This window comes from Pezoporus flaviventris, unplaced genomic scaffold (assembly GCF_033815535.1).
Source record: "Pezoporus flaviventris isolate CSIRO_AGI_PZ_B2104156 unplaced genomic scaffold, CSIRO_AGI_Pfla_v1 ptg000069l, whole genome shotgun sequence".
NCBI classification, from domain to species: domain Eukaryota; kingdom Metazoa; phylum Chordata; class Aves; order Psittaciformes; family Psittacidae; genus Pezoporus; species Pezoporus flaviventris.
The window spans coordinates 1,146,746-1,161,060 of NW_026892617.1; the positions used below are offsets into that span (position 1 = coordinate 1,146,746).

A 14,315-nucleotide genomic window follows, 5' to 3' on the forward strand; every position below is an offset into this window, starting at 1 on the left:
TAAGGTTCTCGGATTCTCTGCCTTGCAAATGAGAATGACCCCAATTTCAGGAAGTTGGCCTCGGAGGGGGGTTTTTTTTCTATTTCTTTTTTTTTTTTTTTTATTTCGAGTCCTGATTCGTGATGAGAGACTAATTCGTTCCGCTAAAACATTAACAGCAATTGAAAAGGTCGAACAGGGGCTGGATAAACAAAGGAGCTGGCCAACACAACAAGGCAAAAGGAGACACAAGGACCGAACCCCCACCCCGACCCGGCGCTGGGAAGTGTTGGAGTTCCCAGAACCTCATCACATTGCACCATCACCCCTTCTCTTTTCTGACTTAAGGACAAAACCAACCAAAGCTGGGCTCCTTCCCTCGTCATCCATCCATCCATCCATCCATCCTTCCCTCGTCATCCATCCATCCATCCATCCATCCATCCATCCATCCATCCATCCATCCATCCATCCATCCTCCAGCTGCTGCCCTGTGCCTGCTGCCCCAGTGTCCCTGGCTGTGCCATGGTGCCTGGTGCTGCCACAACAGCCCCAGTGAGAGCAGTTGCACAGGAGCAGGGATGCGAAGGCTCCTGGCTCCTCTCCTCATTTGGCACCTCATTTGGCACCACTGGCTCCTCTCCCCATTTGGCAGAGCCAGCCTGAAGGGAAGCTCTGCAAGCAGCTCCCTGGCTCCTTCCTGGGGAAGGAGATTCAGGCTCATCTGTGCTGTCTGATGGGATTTTTTGGGATAACTGGGAACCCTTGGGTCACTCCAGGAACACAGCGGCCCAGCTCCTCGGGTGATGCTCAGTGCGTGTAGAGCCTGGTGCCATTACCCAGAGGGATGCGCTCCACCTGGGACATGGGACTGAGGCATCCCTGGTCCCCACACCCCAAACTGGCATCACCCATTGAGGAGGGTCCGGCTGCTCTCGATAAGGATGAGCCCAGGCCCCAATTCTACCCTTGCATCCCATGCCTGGGGGTCTGAAGCCCAACCAGGGCTGGGTCCTGTCGCTGCCCTTGAACCCCTGTCCCCTGCTGAGCAAACACAGGAATTCCTCCCGGATCCTGCCCATGCTCCCCTTCCTCCTTCCTGTGTGTGCAGGGGACTCCTCGTCCAAACAAAGCCCTGATGAAAGGCAAAAAGCGTGGCAAAGCTGAAACCTTTCCTGCACATGGAGGCACACGTCCCCCCTGTCCCCACAGTGACATCCCCTGCTCAGGGGCATCAGTGGGTATGTGCTTGCAAAGGCAAAAGTGCAATGAATCCTGGCACTGGGCAGGATGTGACTGAGCCTCACCAGAGCCTGGGATGCCCCATCCCTGGTGTTGGGTGTCAGGCAGCGACCCGGTCCCAGGACATGGGAGAGATGCTGGGTGAGATCCCCAACATGGGAATCCTCCCCCCGGTGTTGGCAGCGGGTCCCCTGCCTCATCCTAACGTGGCTTTTGTATTTTGAGAGAGTATTTGTTCAGTGCCAGACTTGGCTGCTCTGTTTGCTTCTCATCTGTCTTTGCTAATGATGTTTGCTCTACATCCCCAGCCCTGCTCCCTGTGCCGTGCTGGGGGTCTCCCATGGTGGGGATGGGGTACCCAGCACCCCTGCCCCATCCCAGGGGAAGCTACAGAGACAAGGAGAAGGCACAGCAGGAACGGTGGGTTCTCCAAAGAGTGGAAATACAGTATTTTTTCCTCCTCCTTCAAAAGATGCCTGGCCTTGGACACTGAGGGTTGTGAAGGGAAGCATCCCCCTGCAGCTCTTTTTAATCCCCTCCTGGTCATGGACCAGATAAAGAGTAGCAACAAGGGAACCAGAAGGGCTGGGGGATGCCCTTCTCTAAGACACCAATTCTGCCCTTGGGGAACAAGGGGTGTGGGGAGCCCCAAAGGAAAAAAAAAAAACAAAATACTTATTCCTTTCAGGCAATAAAAGGGCAGGAAAAAGACGTTTTCAGCTGCCACTATCTCGCTGCACAGATGGGGAAACTGAGGCACGGAGCAGGTAAAGCGCTGCCATGGACAGTCCCTGCTCTGCACTGCATGGCGAGGCACTGGAGCTGCTCCAGGCTCCCTGTCCCAGGGCTCCCCATTAGCTTCCAACCCTGGGGGTGTCCCCATGGGCTGAGGCCAGCCCAGGGATGTGCCGCCGGCCTGCAGTGCTGCACGAGTGCCATGAGGGGGACCCCAGACTGATGCCGGGCCACTGCCAGCACCAAGAATGACCCCGGCACCTCTGACCACCCTGCTCCTTCCCACCGCTACCCTTGGGATGCTCAGGATGAGCCATGCTGAAGCCAGGGGCCACCCAAAGCACTTTGGAGCCAAAGCAACCGGTATTCAGCCGAAGTTTGCTGTGAGAAGCAAACCCCTGCTGCAGGCAGCTCCGGACACACGGGGGCTCCAGAAGAACCGATTCCTCCTTAACCCTTTCAAAAGGCACCATCTCGCTTGCCCCTCACTCCTGATTTCATTAAGGGTCGGTTTCCCCCTGCCACTTCTTGCAGGAGGAAGCTCAGTAAATACACGCAGCAGGAAACAACAAATAAATCTGTGTTAGGGCAATAACTGCTCCTTCTCACCACCCCCCTGCTCTTGGAGATGGGTTTTCTCAGTTCTTGATTTCTACATACCCAAGGGGGGAGCAGCCCCTGCACCCACAAGCTGCCCCTCGCAGACTGTCCTCACCTGGCTGTGGCACATCCTGCTCTGAGCACACCATCCGACTGGATCATCACCAACCTGAGCTGGCATTTCCAGTGTCTCGCTCTTTTCTCTGCCCTTCTCCTGGTGCTGCAGTGGGTGACTTCACTCCAACCTGGATTCCTACACTACTTTGCCATACCCCACTGCATGGACAATGCATCCTCAGACAAGGGGGATGCATTTCAGAAGGAAAAAGTATGGGATTTACCCACAAAACCACCAACTGTGCAATGAACTGATCCGCTACCGCTGATGCCCACATAAGCCAGAGCATCTCCTGCAGCCCCAGCGGGACGGGGTGAGCCCCAGGGCTGCTCTCACCTTCCAGGTAGCCGTGTTCCTCCGGAAGTAGGCAAACATCCGTGTGAACCAGTTATAGATTTCGTTCAACGTTAGCTGCCTGTCGGGGGTCTCCAGGATGGCCTGGGAAGCCAGAGGGGGGAAAAGGAGCATCACTCGCCTCGCCTTGGTGCGGTTCAACACCCACCCATGGTGAGGCATGAGGGGGTTCAGCAGGCACTGGGGGGTGCCCAGGGCACGGAAAGGGGGAAAGCATTGCCCGAGGCTCCTGCGGGCAGGTTTTGGGATGCAGAGTGAACCCCAGAGCCACTCACCTGCCGGATGAGGGAGGCGTACGTGAAGGGCGGCCGGACATCGGCGTTCTTGTAAAACTCGTGATTCTGTGCAAGTTCTGGAGGGGGGACAAGAAACAGGGGGGGAAGGGGGTGAAGGGACCCACTTTGGGACCTGGGGGCCGTGTGATGGAGGGGGCTGGGCTGCACCCAGGAGCTCACCTGAAGATATTGGGGTGCAGAACTTCTCCGAGTTTCTCCTGCGGATGGGCCCCACGTTGTGTAAAGTGGAAGAGCTGATGACGGAGGGGCCCTGCCGCAGCGGGGTGATGGGCGCCGTGGCGGAGGTGGGGGGATGAGGTAAGCCATCAGGGAACGTGTCGGAAGTGCTCTTGGAGAGGGTGGCACTGGAGACCAGGTTCAGCTGCATGGACAGGAGGGAGGGTGGCTGTTGGGTACCAGTGTGGGGAAGGCAGCGGCAGGGCTGAGCCGCTCGTGCCACAAGGGAAGAAGGGCTTGTGGGGGGGACTTGCTGGGCTCAACAGGGGTGGGAGGCAACCATGGAAGAGGATGCACCCATGGGATGGGATGTAACTGTGCGATGAGGTGCACCCATGGGATGGGATGTAACTGTGCGATGAGATGCACCCATGGGATGGGATGTAACTGTGCGATGAGATGCACCCATGGGATGGGATGTAACTGTGCGATGAGATGCACCCATGAGATGGGATGTAATCGTGCAACGAGATGCACCCATGGGATGGGATGTAACTGTGCGATGAGATGCACCCATGAGATGGGATGTAATCGTGCAACGAGATGCACCCATAGGATGGGATGTAATCGTGCAACGAGATGCACCCATGGGATGGGATGTAATTGTGCAATGAGATGCACCCATGGGATGGGATGTAATTGTGCAATGAGATGCACCCACAGGATGGGATGTAACTGTGCAATGAGATGCACCCATGGGATGGGATGTAATCGTGCAACGAGATGCACCCATAGGATGGGATGTAATTGTGCAATGAGATGCACCCATGGGATGGGATGCCTCCACTACATGTTCCAAGCTGGCTGAGCAACACAACCCACCGACATGGGCTGTGTTACACTCCTGCTTGATGCCTTTGCACAAGGGACCAGGCCACGTGTGCTGAGGGTGGTCAGGGCATACCCATCCCATGGAGCCCATCAGGGCCACAAAGGGTTGTAGTGACCATGCACAAGGCAAGGAGAGCACAGCAGCCAGCGGCAAGGGAAGAGGAAGGAGAGGGCCAGGAGGGGGACACAGGCTTACAGGTTGGCTGAAAGGCTTTGGCTCTGAAGGTCTCATGTGAAGATGGGCCATCATTGCTTGGAGACGCTCGCTCTCCTTTGCCAGCTGCAGGAAGCAGAAAGCAAGAAGCAGAAGGGAGATGGTCAGGCAGTGCTGGTGCTCACTGCAGAGGTACCCATGGCCTGCACAGAGCTGCCCACCGAGCCCCCAGCATCCTCCATCAGCCCTGCAGGAGCTACCTCCTACCCCACGTGGAGCCCCTCCAAGAGCCCAGTGAAGTGGCTCTGGGGTGGGGGCTGCAGCACCCATGGCGTGGGACACAAGGGACCCTGCTTCAGCTCCCTGTGTGCAATCACCCACAACCACAGCTTCAGTGACGGCCCCGTCCCACTGCATCCCTCTCCTCCCTGTGCCCCACATCCCCATCCCCTTTGCCTTCCCCCAGTCCCTGCTGCCTCCCACTCCCCAGCAGGCCCCTGTGCATCCCCCCATCCCTCCATCCATCCACCCGGACGCACAGCATCGCTCTAATTGCGCGCTCCCCCCCCCCCCGTTTACTCCCCGGAGTGCGGAGAAGGGTGAAATATTCACTGTGGCACCAGGGGAGACTTTGAGGCCGGCGGAGGCGATGGGATCTGACACCCGCTCTCCTCCCGTCACCTTCCCTTTCCACCGAGACCCCTCAAGCTCAGGGCTCCGCGTCCCCACGTGCTGCCAGCTCCTCCAGCCAAGCCCCCTTCTCGGAGCTGGGACTCGGGCGAGGAAGGAGTTAAAGGCAGGAGCCAGAGCAGAGTTTGCTGCAAGTTTGGAGCAGCTCACACGCTTTCGTGCTGTCGTGGTGCTCATTAGAGCTGACAGGTCTCCCCTCGTGATGCAGACGCTCTCCGCCGGCACAGCGGGAGCTCCATGCTGAAAACTTTATAATTGGTAGCTCCGGTGGCAGGTTCTCCTCTGTGCACACACCGCTTTCCCCTCGCCCTTCAGCTTCCCCCCCCGCCTCCCTTTTCCCTCCCCACTTTAAGCCCCAGTAATTGCTTTCAACCTCTCGCTTTAGCGAGGGCTGGAGAGCAGGATGCGATCACGCGGCTTCGCCCAGCCTCGCAGCCCTCCCGCCTGGGAGGGGTTTGCTGCGTGGTCCCTTCTGCAGCCCCTGTTATTGTAACGCCAGGCAGGGGCTCCCAAGGCTGCTCACATCATGGCCTGTTGCTCCCTAGGGGCACTATCCCCCATCGTGGCACCCACGGTGACACACAGCGATGGGTGTGAAGTGCTTTGAGCTCCCGCCAGCCCCTGGCCAAACACCCAGGCCCCCAGGCACTGTAACGCCGTGGGGGTCCCGGTGAGCAACCCTCTAACAGAGACCCTGCCATGTCCTGCTTTCAGGTCCCAAGATGAAACCCCTCCCTTTCCTCCCATTTCTCCCCTTTCCTATTAACCAAATTCCACACAACACATCGGGGAGTTGGAGATGCTATTTAAAGAACCAGCTTTCCATAAATAGCCCCCTGAAGTTGGGCTCCAAAGACCAAAATAAGTGGCCTGATTTCCAAAGAGCCATGCAGTCCTATGGCTCTTGCTGGGCTGGAGAAGGGTCATGTCCTGCCTGTGGACATGCACCCCCCAGCAGCACGTGTGCCAGGTGTCTGGAATGGCATCTCATTGTACTCCCTGGGACACTTTGGGCAGGAAGGGTGGGTTATCCCTTCTTCCAGCCCCATCACAATCATGCAGGGGGGCTGGTATCACAGGGGGAACCAATCTGAGGGTCCCCCAAGTCTTGATCTCCACCAGGATGTGGCCCAGATCCAGCACGATTCAGGAAGGCTGCTTTAATGAGCCCTAGGGTGGCTGGTTATCCCACTACTGTCTCCAACCTCACTAACCCCATCCCACAGAGAGCAGTCACGACACGGTGCAGGAAGGAGATGCTGTCTAAACCTGCGTCCTTAGGAGCTGGGCAGCACCCACCTGTATTTCCAGCTGCTGTACCACTTGCATCTGGACTCGACACTGGGCCGTGCTTCGGTCGTCAAGTGCATGTTCTGTATTGAGGTGTCTGGGGAGGAGAACGCCGGTGTCGATGCCTGGATGTGCCCAACATGCAGCCCCCTCGCTGGGACCACACTTGGCATCGGCCCTGCCCTGAACTGCCTGCACCAGCCATGCCAGGCACACAATGCAAGCTGCTGCCCGGGATGCTCTGGCACCACTGCCTGAAGTGTGAAGAGCTGAAAGGAAACTGAGGCACAACGGGCAACCAAAACGGGCTGTGCCTCCTCCCCAACCCCGGGCTGGAGCCTGGCTGTGGATAACCAGCCCTGGGGAGGCCCCGTGGTGCTCAGGAGCAGTCACGGTTGATGGGAAGTCCTTGAGAAGGTTGGCTGGCAGGAGGCACCCTGGAGGACCTGAGCAGCAGGTTCCCAGGACAAAGGTGGCACTATGGAGGTTTACTTACACCCTCTAAGGAAAGCCCTGAAGGCAGAAAGTGACATTTCCAGGGTGCTCCTCATCCTACCACTTTTGTGCCTTGTGTTTATAAAGCACTTTATGGAACACAAGGACCTTTGGGCCTTGCCACCCTCCTTCCTTCTTGGGGAGGGGAAGGACCCCTGGGAGTGGTGACAGGGACACTGCTACAGAGCCAGGGACATCCTTGTGGGAGTCCTCAGCACACTGGCAGCCTAGGGACGCATCCAGTCCTGACAACATAGAATCATAGAACAGTTCGGGTTGGAAAGGACCTGAAGATCATCAAGTTCCAACCCCCCTGCCATGGGCAGGGACACCTCACACTAAACCGTATCATCCAAGGCCTTGTCCAACTTGGGCTTGAACACTGCCAGGGATGGAGCATTCACAGCCTCTCTGGGCAACCCATTCCAGTGCCTCAGCACCCTCACAGGAAAGAATTTCCTCCTTATATCCAATCTAAACTTCCCTTGTTTCAGTTTTAACCCATTACCCCTTGTCCTATCACTACAGTAATGGCTGGGCCATGTCCTTGCTGGGGTGGGTGCAAACCCAGAGGGTCCTCACTGAAAGGAGTGGGACAGGTCAGAGAGGGGATGGTGGGTGCAAGGGCAAATTGTACCTGGGACCCACTGCTGGGAAACACAAAGGTGTCCCAGGGCCAATGCTCTCCAGCACCAAAACTGAGCTATTTCTGCTGAGGCATCGCAGGAGAAGGTGCCTCAGGAGGATCCGGATGTGGAAGACGCAGGAGTCTCACCCTGCTGTTTGTGAGACTTCCAGCCCCAACTTGCAAAACCAGGTCAGGTAACTGGGACTGTGTGTGAGCAAACCCCAGCAGTGTCAGCCCTGCGCTGCTCCTCAAACAGACCGAGGGCACGGCTGCTTCTCCAGGGAAGAAGCTATTGAGAACCTAAGCTGTGTTGAGCAGGAACAAGGGACACGTGTCCCACCGAGTCTCATCACTGCTCAAAGGATGTGCTGCCCCTCTCTACGCCAATGCTGAGGTTTCCAAGCTACTCCATGGAGAGGATGCTCAGAACAGGCTCAAATCCAGTGCCTGGACTCAAAGCAAGGTCCACACTGCAGCTGGGCTCAGCCTCTGGGAGCTGGGAGTTTGTCCCACACGCCAGCATGCACTCATGTTGGACAGACACACTGCACTAGTGCTGTCAGGGATGCTACCCCTTGGGAAGCTTCCCCCTGAAGCTCTAGGTGTGCTTAGGGGACACAGGACTCATAGCAAGGCTCTGCTGGCACCACCATCCAGCCCTGGCAAACCCCTGCCAACCTCAGCTTCCAAACCAGAGCTTGCTCATCTGCCCTGTGCCATGTAAACATGTTTGGAGAGGCAGGCGGAGATGCCTTATCTAGGTTCACGCCATGAGTCAGAGGAAGGAAGGAAGACACAGGGGTCTGACTCATTCACTCACTCCATCGCCACCAAGCAACGCTCCCCGGCTCTGCTTTCACTCCTCCTCATCCCCCTGTGCAAAGCCTCTGCCCAGCTCCTCCCCTGGGAATGAGGAGGCCAGGGAATGGCCCCATCGGAGCCAGCTCTGAGTGTGTGGCAGCAGACGGGACCAGTTTATAACACCCCCAAACCTTACCGCCGCCGAGCGAAGCGCACTCTGGTGCATCTTGGCCACTGAGCAGCCAGCCAGAGAGAAGGAGGGGGGGGAAGGAGGAAGCAAGCCCGTCAGTTCCTTCTGATGTCTTTGCTAAAAATCCCGGCTACAAAGAGATCTAATTGCAAATGAACTAATTAAGTAAACCTCTGACGAAGCGTGAAAACAATTTGTTTGACCCTGACGCTGGCAGAGGGCTCCTCGACAGCAGAGTTAATCAGTCAGCGCCGGAGCCCACGAGCGGTGTCAGCGGCTGCCGCGCTGCCATCTGCTTCCTCCCTCCTCTTGCCCCCCTCCCCAGGAGGGAGCTGCAGACTCCTGCCTGCTCCTGTCCTGCCCCTTGCATTGGGGCTCCTCTCCTCCAGCAGCAACCCCGGGTGTGCTTCCTCCCTGTTGCATGGGCCTCTCCAGCAATGGACAGACTTTGGGGTGTCTGGACCTGTTTCCCTTCCACCAGCCCCACGTGTCCTGGCCTGAGAGCGGGGCTGCCCCCTCCTCTGGGAAGACCTCCCTCAAAAAGCAGAGCACTTACTTGACAAACTGTCCCAGGTCCTCACAGAGGGTTTCGCAGCCAGGCCACTTGCACTCTCCGTGGCCATAGAGCGGGTGGGAGCCAGGGGTCTCTTCATGGGAAGAGCTGCAGAAGAGGGAAAGGGCTCATCAGATGGAGCAGCCACGATGCTCCAGCGTTCCTAGGCATGGGGCCAGCTCTCAGGAGACCCCACGGTGATGTCTCCCTGTCCTCTGTGGGCGCATCAGTGCAGGCAAACACTGATGAGGTGGGCTGAACCCTCCCAACCCTGTTCCCAGCCCCACAGGTGATGGATCCCAGCCCCTTCCCACCTCTCCTGGGGTAAAAACACAAAGTGCCAGATCCGGCTCTACCTGTCCCTTCTCGGCGTGTGCATGGTGCTCTGTCCATTGGGCAGAGGGTGATGGGAAATGGGAGGCGAGACCTTGGCGGCCGAAAACGAGGTAGAGTTGGAGGTGTTGGTGGTGAGGTCGAGACCTTCTTGCTTGATGCTGTCCTCGACGGGCTGGGCGGCCGTGACCTCCTTCCAGAGCTGCTGGAGGTCTGAGGGGCACACAGCTATGGCACAGGGAGAAAGCACCCACTGTCAGCGGGGAGGAGCAGCAGCACCCACTGGCACCCAGGCACCGGGCTGGCTTGGGACCCAGCACCAGGAAATCATCACCCAAGGCCAAGCACACACAGCCCCATCGTGATGCCCACCGCAGCACCCGGAGTCCAGCAGAGCATCCCCAAAGGGGAGGAGACCCCAGTTCCCATACCTCAACGCAAGAGGAAACCAGGACCCAACCCTGCACATGACCCAGCTCCAACTCTCCCGAGCTGCTCCAGCATTAACGCAATCAGCTCCCAAACTTCAGATGGGAAAAGCAGTGACCCAGGCCTGTCCCCAGCCCGCCCTCACCCGCAGCAGGGAGAAGCTGCAGCCGTGGGGCCCCCCCCAACGCGCTCCTCACCGCAGGATCCTTACCTTGGGGCAGGGTCTGCAGGGGCACAGAGCCCTGCCCCGGTGGGAGGCTCACCAGCCCCTGGCGCTGCAGGTTTAGCAGGTGCTGCTGCTGGAGCTGCTGCATCTGCAGGAGCTGCTGCTGGAAGGCCAGCTGCTTGTTCCCTAACGGCTGCCGGGAGACAAAAGCGAGAAATCAGAGCCTGTTATTTCCAGCCTTGCAGCAGGAGCCTCGCAGGGGATGATGGCAGCAGCGAGGGGTGCCCGCGGCGATGGGTCTGCAGCCCTGCGTGCTCCATCCCGCTGCGGGGCCGCTCCCCTTGCGGCTCAGCAGGACCTGGGCTTGGAGCTGTCGGAAGAGGAGGGGAAGAAAAGGGGAAGGGAAAAATAAAGCGCTGAAATGAGAGGGAGTGAGCGGAGCTGGGGGCTTGCTCAGAGCAGAGAGCAGGCTCGGAACACGCAGAGCCCAGCTGTGGGGTCATGGAATCACTGACTGGGTCGGGGTGGAAAGGACCTTGAGATCATCCCGTTCCAAACCCCTGCCACAGGCAGGGACACCTTCCACTAGAGCAGGTCCCACAGCACAGGGTGAGCTCCCATGAGCATCACTGAAAGCAAGGGGGCTGCCAGCACCCAGAAAGCATCCTGGATGCACAGGACCCTCCTCTGAACAGGGAAATGGTTCCTATTTGCCAAAAATGACCATTACGAGCCCCTTCCTGGACAGGGTCACAGGGGAGCAGGTGCCCATCACCCTCACCCCAGTCACAAGCACACACGGAGTAGGCAACTCTCCCACCATCCCCAGGAGCCGGCCACGCTCTGACCGGCAGAGCTGGCCCTAAACTAGTTAGACAGGCCGAGTCCCTGGGGAGGCACCAAGAAATCCATGAGAATTAACTGAAGGGGAGAGAATTCAATTAGGGATGGGGACAGGCAGCTGCTAATCCGAGAGCGGAGCTGCCCCAGGCCTGCCCGGCCTCATTAGCGGGGCAGGCGTCCCCGTAACCCCTGGAACCCCTCAGAGCCCTGTTTGCACAGACGCTGCGTGCAGGTCGGGAGGATCTGAGCTGGCAGCAGCAGGGGATTCGGGAGAAGCCACTGCCACTGCCCCACAGAGCCTGAAGACCGCAACGTCCGAAACCCACTGAGTGCGACGGGTGAAGAGGTGTACCCATGAGCAGAGCCACCCACCAGCCTCAGTTTGCCCTGGAGAAGGCAGGGCTGTGAGACGCTGTCAGCCCCAGCCTTATCCAAAACCTCTCCCTGGCCATCACTCCACCAGCTCCTCTCCCCTCCTGGCAAATGCTGCCTGGGTCGCTCCCAAAGGGACCCCCAGCACCCCCCCCCCCCTCCAAGAGGAGGCTGCTCTGCATTAGGGCCAGATCCTGTGCTTAGCATCCAGACACCCCCCCTGCATCCCAACTCTGCCTCTTGTCCCAGTGCAGGGGCTCGGGGTCCAGCGCTTCGCCTGCGCTCGCCGTACATTAGACGCAGATGACTGGGTGCAGCTACCGGGCTAAGAGCCGCCGTCACTTTGATTTATGAGCACATCAGGAGGAGTTTCGGCGTGACATGCGGGACTGACAGGAGCAGTTCATTAAGCTGACACCAAGGTTAGGCAGCAGGCAGCCCCCTTGCATCCCCCCCCCGTCTTCCCCTACCCCAACAGACTCGGCAGAGGGACAACTCCCTGCCCCAGCAGCTCTGAGGGGCACATGGAGACCCACTGGCCTCGAACGCAGGGGATATTGGGGTCTCTGCACCCGGATGCTGCTTGCAGCAGCTGGGCTTGAAGAGGAAAAGCAACTGGGAAAGAGTGGGATGGCAGAGCCCAGCTTCACCACCTCCTGTCACGAGGGCCTGGAGCCATCTCAGTCCCATGCTCGGGATGCTGCTAGAGCTGGGGGTTCACACTCACACCCCAAGGCAGGAAAAGGCTCCAGGATGGGCTGGGATGTGCTGCAGCTTAGCCCCATCCTGGCGGGATGCATGCATGAGCTGTCCTGCTTGGCCCCTTCCCTGCACCCCAGCTCACAGACACAAAGCACCCCCTGCATCCTCCAGGACAGGATGCTGCCGACAGGCGCTTCCGACACATTCCCACCCTTCGCGCTCCCTCTTTTCCTGTTCTCCCCTTCCCTGTGCTCACTGGGGGACCTCCAGCCGTGCTGCTGCTCCACCAGATGCTGCTGCTCTGCACCAAAGCCATTCCCACCTGCTGATCCCTATCCGCGCTTAGAGACATCCAATGACACCATGGCGAGTGCTTGGAATCAAGCAGAGGGAAAGCAGAAGGTGCCCAATTCACAAACCTTGCAGCAGGGCTGTAATTAAACACCATTGTGGAGCTCCATGAGGGAGCTGACGCCGGCCAAGAGCGGCTCTGTGGCGGCATCCCAGACATGCCAGCTATTCCCTGTGCCGTCGGGGGAAGCAGCGGCATCACCATTCATTCCCAGCATGAGGCTTCATTAACAGCAGCTGCCCAAATTCTCAGGGTGAAGCCGACCCCACAAAGCCGAGCTGGGGTGCTCTGGGGAGGGGGAATGCTCTGCCATCCACTTATGGAGATCCCCTCAGTGATCTCAATAGCCACGGGGTGGTGATGCTGCAGGAGCTGGGCACACGCGCCCTCAGCATCACCTAATTCCCCTCCCGCCCTGCCAGCCACTCACTTTGTTAGCGGATAAGTTTCTTGTCTCCTCTGTACCATTTAATTAAAAGTTAACCTGTACTTTTTAGACCAGGAAGCCGCTAAGCAAGCCCTTTGTTAGGGCTTAATTATATCCCTGTTCGCTGCTGCAATATAACATCACCATGGCCAAGAGGAAAGTCCTTGAGGAAGCTCAGATTTATGCCTCCCCCGTTCCCGGAGCACGAGCAGCTACTCCAGCTCCTGGAGATGGCTCCGATAAAGCCTGACCCTGCGCACACTGCATAAATACACCAAGATCCTGCACTGAAAGCCTGGGTCAAAGGGTACCGAAGGCTTGAGTGGGTCCTAATCCCATCCAGAGTTGCCACTGCCACCCCATTCCTCCTGTGCTGGTGTGGGCTTTGCTGAAGCCCCCGCTGCAGCCACCCCAGGGCAGAGTCTGGGCTTTAACACTTCCTCCCTGAAAAGAGAGTTAAGGTTTAAGTCCTTTTTAAGGAAAGGAGAGCAAAACCCATTGTGTAAAGGGAGCTATACAAGACTGATGCAATGACACCAGAATAAGCAGTTGTCTGCTAGCAAAGGGCCTGGTCATCGGGGGGCATCTCCCATTGGAAAAGGCCTTTCCTGGCATGGCTGCTGTTTCATGTGGTGTTTGGGTCTTGCAGAGCTGCCTTTCCCAGCAGGAAAAGCCCTGGATTGGGTTCCCATCTGACCAGCCCTGCTCACCCACTTGCCAGGGTGCTGCTGTGCCAGCTTGCTCAGGAGGGGCTGCCGGACCCACGCTGTGCCAAGAGCCTGGCAGGGGCAGTGCCTCAGGAAGGGATGAGCAGGATGTCCCCATGCCCCATCCCTGCTGGCTCCCTGCGTGCTGGGATTCACACACACCTTGTTTTGTGCTGGGCCCCCTTTTATTTGCTGCCAGATCTGATGGCCCAGAACCCGTCAGCGTGAGCTCACCTCTTTGGGTTGCTGCTTTCCAGCTTGCTGCTGTGTCAATAGCTGCAGGTGAAGCTGCTCCTGTTGCTTCTTGTAGTATTCCTGTAACTGGGAGGGACGGGAGGGGAGAGAGCAAAATTAGCAGCAGGAACACCCTGGTCACGTCTCCCTGCCTGGCACTACCCCATGCCCAGCACCGGCTCTGCCGCAGCCACGTCAGTGCCTGGCACCACGCCGTCAGGGCAGGCTCCTGGCGGTGGGTTAAGAGGAAAAGTCCTCTCCAAAGGAGCCACGGCTGCAGAAGAAACCCTGGGACACACTCCCAAGGGCTCTGCATCCCCACAGCAAGTGAAACCCCTGAACACCACCAAACCAAACCTGCCATCCGTTCTAATGCTGACCTGTTGCCCCGGCTCTGCCTGGCCTGGCCCGGCCCCAAGGAAGAGGGACACAATCCCTAGCTCAGTAATTCCCGCGTGTCCTAAGGGGAATGTGAACCGCCAGGAGGAGGGTGAACCCTTTGACAGATGCTCTGGCACATCATGAGTGGAGAAATGCCACCTTTGGCACAGTGGGACCCCAAAACACCCCTGGGAAGA

The 14,315-nt window shown here is 58.2% G+C and overlaps 2 protein-coding genes across 5 annotated transcripts in view; one reads left to right on the forward strand and one right to left on the reverse strand.

Moving 5' to 3' along the window:
- Positions 1-14,315, forward strand: part of OARD1 (O-acyl-ADP-ribose deacylase 1) — a 191,064-nt gene that overhangs the window by 18,629 nt on the left and 158,120 nt on the right. The gene's annotated exons all lie outside the window — the stretch shown is intronic.
- The window catches only part of FOXP4 (forkhead box P4), a 51,380-nt gene that overhangs the window by 2,782 nt on the left and 34,283 nt on the right, over positions 1-14,315 (reverse strand). For all 4 annotated transcript variants that reach the window (XM_061471907.1, XM_061471904.1, XM_061471905.1 and 1 more), the window contains 9 exons: positions 13,738-13,824; positions 10,146-10,293; positions 9,529-9,733; positions 9,176-9,280; positions 6,515-6,602; positions 4,568-4,651; positions 3,484-3,685; positions 3,304-3,380; positions 3,011-3,112 (listed from right to left, as the gene is read on the reverse strand). In XM_061471907.1, the coding sequence (XP_061327891.1) occupies positions 3,011-3,112; positions 3,304-3,380; positions 3,484-3,685; positions 4,568-4,651; positions 6,515-6,602; positions 9,176-9,280; positions 9,529-9,733; positions 10,146-10,293; positions 13,738-13,824 (1,098 nt within the window). The remainder of the gene's footprint in view (positions 1-3,010; positions 3,113-3,303; positions 3,381-3,483; positions 3,686-4,567; positions 4,652-6,514; positions 6,603-9,175; positions 9,281-9,528; positions 9,734-10,145; positions 10,294-13,737; positions 13,825-14,315) is intronic.